Genomic DNA, 8124 nt, shown 5'->3' with positions numbered 1-8124 from the left:
GTAGAAGCAGACAAATGATAGGTGTGATTGCTAGTAAATTAGGAACGATTAGGAAAGTATGTGTAGGTAGCTATGCTTCTTTTCCAGATTTCTTTCCAAGAGTCCTTGTATGGGTAAATATCGAAAAACCATTGATGGATCATATGTTAGTCAAAGTAGAAATTCCCGGTCACTGACCTCTACTTCAACTATCCGAATATGCCTTGAAATTTTGTGATCACTGGCTAATTAAGTTTGGACATAAGAAGGAAAGTTGCGTCATTCTCCAGAATAGAAATCTAGAAGATATATATGACATGACAATAGGTTCTCCATATCCTAATGATGATATTTTTTCCTTAATGATTTTCTGATGCAGATTTGGAACCCAAAAGATGTTAATCATAGGGGTGAATTTTCTCCATTAGATTCTGTCTTAGCCATCTCCGGTGCTCATGATACCTCTCAATCAGTCTATTCAATAGGAATATGAAATTTCTGAAGATACCGAGACTATTTCGGCTCCAAATCTTGCTGAAGAATTGGACTCTGATATGCCCCTAGTTACCTAGTATCTGATTCCATACTAGGAAATCACACAATTCCTCTCAATGTACCGAGTCATTGAAACGGTAAGAGTTAGTGAGTCCGAATCGTTGCTCGGTACCGGTTTGCTCCAGGATATTACTAATCCAGTCAAGGCCGAAAATGCTTCTTTTAATTCGGATTTTGAATCGTCTTTTTCCTCTTATGAAAATGCTGGGGATTCATTTGAATCCCCAATTTCTGTTTCCTCTATTTCTTCTTTACTCAAAATTTCAAATCCAACTGTCTTTATTCATGCCTCGAATAAAATTATTTCAAATTTCGATTCACCAGTAATTCTTTCTGAACCTGCTTTCAAAGTTTCAATACCTGATTTTGTATTATCATCCTCTTCGGAAAATTGTTTCCTTATCTTATCAGAAAAAGGAATCGCACTACCAATCGATCAATATGGGTCAAATTTGAAAGGAAAATGTATAGGAAAAAGATCGTATCTTTCTCATTATCTCCTCCATCGATGCGACAAGAAGCGACACAAGAACTTTTGACGGAGAATGAGCAGGACCCACTATCAACCCAGATCCTCAAGAAGCAGAGGCGATATGAATTCATGGATTGGGATGATACTCCCCTACAACATATTCAAAACAAATTATCAGTAGATAAATCTAACATCCGTAGAGGCCTATCTCATATCTCCATATTAGATAACTCTACTATTGATGTAATTCAGACTCATTCCGAGTCTTAGTTCTTTTGATAAAATGTCTTATTCACAAAAATAAATAAAATAAAGGAGTCCCTCCTCTAAAATACAAGGAGCCCAAAAGTTAAGCCATTAAGTAATAAGTATTGGGCCGAAGTACCCGTTAAAAGTCCATTTCTCTATTCGTTAAAAGTCCATTTCTCTATTTCTCTTTCATTCTTCTTCATTTCACATTTCAAGTTTTCAGTTAGAGTGGGAGAGAGAGATGATGAGTCTTATCAATTCAACTAGATATCTTCAATTCTCATCTCTTCCACCATTTTCTCATTCTTTTTCTTTTTCTTCATCTTCATCTTCATCTTCGTCTTCTTCTTCCAATTCTGTAATTTCCTTAACAAGGAATTACTGCAATGGATTTCATAAAGCTTCAAATTCTGCAAAAATACACTTACACTCTTCATCCACGAAAGTTTGCTCTCTTAGATCTAATAATGAAGTCTCAGGTTGGTTTTCTTTTTCATCTCCCCTTTCTGGTTAATCATTTGCTTATTGGCATGGACTGGTTACTATGACTGTAATTTAGTGTGGTGATCTAAAGGTGTTTGAAGAAAACCCTTTCTTTCTCTTTTGGAATCTATAAATCTTTATGAATTCAGCTACTTCAAACCATGTAGACTTGCAACTACTCTTCAATTACTAATCCATTCATCTTCCAGAGTAGAGACTACATTTAGAGTTAACTTCAGTTGTGTTTTTTAGACATGATATATGTGGCCTTTTGTGTCGACCAATGCTTTTGTACAGACTCTTAAAATGGACCAAGGGGGAGCACAGCCAAGTTTAAATTCATCTCCCTTGGTTTATTTCTCAGTCCCTTTGCTCTTGATATCTTATATTGAAACATTAATCTCAATTATGTTAATTCCATCTTGAGTTACAATTTGTAGGTACCACTACGGAGAGTAACCAATCACTCGAGTTGAAGGTAATAATACGATACCTACCTGAATATAGCGTGTCGAATTGGTTTGTTCTTTTAGTTTTTGACATTTTAGTTTATGACCAAGCACTATACATCTTTTTTTGTTGGGTATCATTGTGCTACTACAGAATAAGGCGGTGGAGGTCGCACCTGGGCTAAAAGGAACTATAATATTTCTACTTGGTAAGTGCCACTGGCCTATTACTGCATGGGGTAAAAGTATACACAATGAAACCGATAAAATTATGCATTTACTGCGTTTATTACCAGGCATGAAAAGCACTATGAAAACCAACTTGGGAAAAGTATTAGCAGATGCATTGAGATATTACTACTTTGATAGGTATAGCCATATCGATTTCCTACTTCTGATTGTATATCTACTTAATGTGGTAAAACTCCGTAGAGTTTCAACCTGAGAGAAGTCTGTTCTAATTGCGTGTATGTAGTGATAGCTTGGTTGAGGAAGTGGCTGGTGGTGAACAAGCTGCCAGGGATTTTAAAGAGAGTGATGAGAAAGGATACCGTGAATCCGAGGTCTAACTATTTTTACCACTGGTTTCTTATCATTAGAATGCAGTATTATTACAGATTCTATTAGATTTCATGGCGAAAGCTAAATTGGTTAATTCATATCTAACAGTTTGCGATTTTTAATGATAGACTGAAGTACTCAAGCAATTATCATCCATGGGCCGTTTGGTGGTTTGCGCTGGAGATGGTGCAGTACAGAGCTCAACTAATCTGTAAGAATTTAAAAATAATCTTATCAATGGTTACTTTAATCCACTTGCAGTAATCGTGCTTCTTGTTCAAACTAATGCAGTTCACTAGTGAGGTACGGAATTTCAATTTGGGTAGATGTTCCCTTGGAAACTCTAGCTGCAGAAGTGATTGAAAGTGGTGATAAGGATCCTTTGACTTCAGACGAGGTCAATTCTTTCCCCTCTATTGTCTTCTTTTTGTAACTCTCTGTGTGTTCGCATACACAATATATTATGTCGCATTGAGTATGTGCCCCATGATTTTAGAACATTGACTGGAGGCAAATCAACTTCTAAATTCGTTTGTTACTATCAAGCCAGATTTTGTTACTGTCAACTTACTTGTAATATGATCTACAATTTTTGACCCTCTGTAATTAACAGGTGACGGTGAAGCTAAATCAACTGTACAAGGAAATGAAAGATGGATATGCAACAGCAGACGGAAGGATCTCACTCCAAAGTAAAGCATTTTCTTGGTGTAATAATTTATATAGTTTATAGTTATTTGTTTGATCTTAGACTGTAAGATTTTATAAGGGCATTCCTTTGTTATGGCAGATCTGGCTTATAAATTAGGATACGAGGACACAAACAATGTGACTACAGAGGACGTTGCGCTAGAGGTATCTACAAAAGTTTTGTATTGAATGAACAATGAGTAAACAATGTTTCTGTTGGAGCTTCTTCTTCACTGTCTTTTTACATTTGCAGGTGCTAAAGGAGATTGAGAAACTAACAAGAGTGAAGAAGATGATGGAAGAAGCTGCAAGACCATTTTGAGCCAGAGACTGAAGATTTTTCAAAGATGTCTTCTTCGCCGAACACTTCCTAGTAAGAAGCCCATTTCCACTGTCAAGTGTTTTATTTTATGACCCTGTAAATTAATAAGTGGATCTTGAATTGAGTTGACAAGGAAATCAACACAGTTACTTGTTTGTCGTAAAATGTTTTTAATGTTATAGGCACATAAATGGAAATAGAAAGCTTAGAGCAAGTAAAGGAAAAGTCTAAGAGCAGGGATTAGTATGTTATGGAGCGTTTCGTTTTTAAGCACTGTGGCATTTTATAAATCAGAAGGAAACCAATTTATGACTGTAGGACTAGGGAGTATGACTGTAGGGTTTGTAATGCCCCACAATTTATGTACAGAATATATCTTTCTTTAAAGGCTTGCCAAGTAAACTATATTTAACATTCATTCCCTTTTTAAGTTCCTAGTTTAAACATATTTACGCCCTTTGGAAGTTTTAATTGTATCCGCAATATGAAAAGTAAGAAAAAGAAACAATCTAGATCTCTGCGCAATGTTTAAATGGAACCTAGCCTAACATAGTACTTGAATAAAAAACAAGGTCAACAAATATAAGTAGCATCCAAGAAACTCAGATTATTATGATTCACTCACTCTTGAACCTAAGTATCACCATCACATACCCTCACCCCTGCATCTTTACCTCAAATTTAATCCCGTCCACTGTTCTAGCACAACTTTTCCATCTCTATTTCTTCACCTCTTCGTACTCTGACTCTGGAGGTTGCTCACCACCTTTGGCACCATTTTATGAAGCAGAAGAGTCACCACCTGAACCGCCAGACATGTGTTGACCAATCTTAGAGATTTCCTTGTTTGCAATATCAAGCTTGGCCTTGATCTCGTCAACATTATCTCCTGCAGATGCCTGTCTGAGGTCAGATATGGCGTCCTCGATCTCCTTTGCAACCTCTGCAACCTCTGCTGGGATCTTGTTTTTGTATTCGCTCAAGCTCTTCTCCATGCTGTAGATACTGGTATCTGCATTGTTCTTCATGTCTATCAAGGACTTCCTATCTTGATCCTTTTGAGCATTTAATTCTGCCTCTCTAATCATCTTTTCAATGTCACTCTCAGAAAGACCTCCAGATGATTTAATGGTAATCTGTTGCTCTTTACCAGATTGTTTGTCCTTGGCAGATACAGTTACAATACCGTTGGCGTCAATATCAAAAGTGACTTCAATCTGGGGTAACCCTCTGGGTGCAGGAGGGATACCCATAAGTTCAAATACTCCCAGTAACTTGTTGTCAGAAGCCATCTGACGTTCACCTTGCAACACACGTACACCAACTTGAGTCTGATTGTCAGCTGCTGTTGAAAACACCTGACGCTTCTTTGTTGGAATGGTTGTGTTTCTGTTGATCAACCTAGTAAAGATTCCACCAAGAGTCTCAATACCAAGAGACGGAGGAGTGACATCCAACAATAGAAGTTCCTTGACATCTCCACGTAGGATACCGCCCTGGATGGCAGCACCCATAGCAACAGCCTCGTCAGGATTAACCCCTTTACTTGGAATCTTACCAAAGATCTCAGACACTACTTCTTGCACTTTAGGTACTCTTGTCATTCCTCCGACAAGAAGAACCTCATCAATGTCTTTCACCGACACACCCGCATCCTTCAAACAGCTCCTGCATGGGTTCTTGGTTCTTTCAATCAAATGATTCACCAGCGACTCAAGCTTCGACCTAGTCATGGTGATGTTCAAGAGCTTAGCTCCTGAAGCATCAGCCGTGATGAAAGGCAAGTTGATCTCAGTCTGGGTGGTAGATGACAGTTCAATCTTAGCTTTCTCAGCTGCCTCTCTAAGCCTCTGAAGTGCCAATCTATCCTTTGACAGATCAATTGACTCGGTTCTCTTGAACTCACTGACCAAGTACTCCAACAGGGTGTTGTTAAAATCTTCTCCGCCCAAGAATGTATCACCATCTGTAGCTTTTACCTCAAAAACACCGTTGGAGATCTCGAGGATAGAAACATCGAAGGTTCCACCACCAAGATCAAAAACTGCTACGAGTCCCTCCTTATTTTTAAGCCCATAAGAAAGAGCAGCTGCAGTTGGCTCATTGATGATCCTCTGGACATCTAAACCAGCAATTCTCCCTGCATCCTTTGTAACTTGTCTCTGTGCATCATTGAAGTAAGCAGGAACTGTAATGACAGCTTTGGAGACACTCTTGTTAAGATAGGCCTCTGCGGTCTCCTTCATCTTAGTAAGTACAAAAGCACCAATTTGGCTGGGTGAGTATGTCTGGCCATTAGCCTCAACCCACGCATCACCATTTGGAGCCTTCAACAATCTTATATGGTACCATCTTCATGTCTTTCTGTGTCTGGGGGTCGTCGAAATGACTAGAAATCAAACGCTTTGTGGCGGAGATGGTGTTGGTTGGGTTAGTCACTGCCTGACGCTTGGCTGGAACACCCACAAGGAATTCTCCCTTGGGAGTGAAGGCAACAACGGAAGGTGTGGTTCGTGCTCCCTCAGAATTTTCAATCACCTTGGCGGTCTTTCCTTCCATCACTGCCACACACGAGTTGGTAGTTCCAAGATAAATACCAATCACATCATTACCAGGAGGTTTTGAGCTGAATAATCTAGCTACACTGCCCAATCTCTGACTCAATGGTCTAGCAGTCCATGCTGCTGCACCAGTTGTAGGCAGACATCTAGAAGCTAAATCAGTAGATTTTAGAGCAGATCGAGCTGATCTGAGAAGAATCGAAGTCGCCATTAACAATTAGATTTGATTTCAGAAGGAAGAATTAGGGAGAGGTTTTGATGTGGATTTTTGTTTGGGGTTTTATGGTTTTGGCTTGAAGTTTGAACCCTCTTTGACAAGAAAAGAAGTGAGGATTGTTCTCCAAGTTTTTTGCACACTCTCTTACGACTTAAGAAAAGATACCGTGAAAAAGACGACAAGTTCTCAGAAATAATGAAACGACTATGGTTTAGTGAAGGATACGCATCACCATTTGGAGCCAACACTAGAGTCAACCTCAGTGAGCAGCAGGATACGCATCTGCTTATCCCACCAGCAGTCATCTGCAGTGACATCTAAATACTAACAACATACCAAAATGACAACAGTCGCAACAACAACACAAGTAGAATAAAACCACCAATGGGTGGAATAATGCTGTCACCATATGACGCACAAGCATTAGCCATGACCATGTACAAAAGTAAAGATGACCAACAAGCAAAAAACCTAAGCCAAAAATAGGTGCCGGGTAATGCTCACTTCTGTTCAACATTGATCAAGTATTATTGTCTAGAAGCATAAGCAAAAATTCCAACTAAAAACACAACAAGTTGTAGAGAAATCTGAATAAATTACAGTGAGTTATACTGCAGTTGGAAGATTTGGGGAAAATTTGATGAATTTGGCTTAGATTCGAAGGAATTAGATGACAGAAGAAAGCGAAAACTTTGCTAACTGTTTACTATGCAAGGGTTCCTTCCAGTCATCCAACAAAGTGACCACTCGTAGGAGAGTCTGCACCAAATCGGACTCGATGTTTTGACATGTCTCAACGAACGGAATTCTCACGGCATGTCAAGGATTGTCATATTTGAAAGGAAAAATTATCCGACGCCTAAACACTTAGGATGCTTTTGGGTGACATGTATTAGAGTAAATCAAATGGATGCTAATTGTACAAAATCAAGTGGATGCCATCAAGTCCATTTTAATGGCTCTATATATTATGTCAGTCATAGATCATATTGATAGAGTAATTAGAGATTTTCTATGGAATGATCATGAAAGTAATACAAAATTCAAGTAGGATGTGGTAGCTTGAGCTAAATTGTTAATAACTGTTTAAGAATTTTATTTCAGTTAATTATTGTAAAATATAAACTCTAATTACATTAGACAATTCAGCTGAGAGATAACTACTAAACTCAACCAATAACAAGAAAACCAAGATATCATCCTTTCATCATCTCCCAAAATGATCCATAAGTAATGATCATCTAGCAGCCATAGAAGAACTTCTCTTAAACCAAACCATCATATATTACTCTTCTTACCTAAATTTTCCCTGTAATTACCACCATTTTGTCTAACTCTCCCCGTAATTACTTCTTTTTCTGTAAAATCTGTAACATAGCCCCCTCGGGTTAGAAGCACATGTAATTGCATTATCTGAATCGAATGGCCTTTTGAGCAAGCACTTGAAAGCATATGCCAACCGGTAATGATCAAGTTGTACATCTAACACAGGGAAAATAGATATGCATTCGTCTCCACTCTGAATACATTTTTATGCGAGTGAACTACGATGTGAAAAATCTTCGCATCCATAGACATTGCGTTCT

General features: G+C 38.4%; 1 protein-coding gene and 1 pseudogene across 1 annotated transcript; one reads left to right on the top strand and one right to left on the bottom strand.

Moving 5' to 3' along the window:
- Positions 1-705: 705 nt before the first annotated feature.
- On the top strand, positions 706-3981 carry LOC113281124 (probable inactive shikimate kinase like 1, chloroplastic). The gene is made up of 10 exons (XM_026529774.1): positions 706-1734; positions 2179-2216; positions 2342-2396; positions 2484-2556; positions 2663-2750; positions 2877-2959; positions 3040-3145; positions 3362-3440; positions 3539-3603; positions 3692-3981. Exons 1-10 carry the CDS (start codon positions 1497-1499, stop codon positions 3758-3760), a joined length of 894 nt encoding a protein of 297 aa, XP_026385559.1. The 5' UTR covers positions 706-1496; the 3' UTR covers positions 3761-3981.
- Positions 3944-6648, bottom strand: LOC113281123 (annotated as a pseudogene).
- Between the last annotated feature and the right edge of the window lie 1476 nt (positions 6649-8124).

This window comes from Papaver somniferum, chromosome 5 (genome assembly GCF_003573695.1).
Source record: "Papaver somniferum cultivar HN1 chromosome 5, ASM357369v1, whole genome shotgun sequence".
In the NCBI taxonomy this organism is placed as follows: Eukaryota; Viridiplantae; Streptophyta; class Magnoliopsida; order Ranunculales; family Papaveraceae; genus Papaver; species Papaver somniferum.
This window is presented reverse-complemented; position numbering and strand designations above follow the sequence as displayed.

What these genes read in the sequence shown, in the direction of transcription:
- LOC113281124 (XM_026529774.1), top strand. Translation starts at nt 1,497, where the DNA reads ATGATGAGTCTTATCAATTCAACTAGATATCTTCAATTCTCATCTCTT. An exon ending in ATCTAATAATGAAGTCTCAG is followed by an intron (nt 1,735 to 2,178) that starts GTTGGTTTTCTT and finishes TACAATTTGTAG; the next exon opens with GTACCACTACGGAGAGTAAC. An exon ending in AGATATTACTACTTTGATAG is followed by an intron (nt 2,557 to 2,662) that starts GTATAGCCATAT and finishes GCGTGTATGTAG; the next exon opens with TGATAGCTTGGTTGAGGAAG.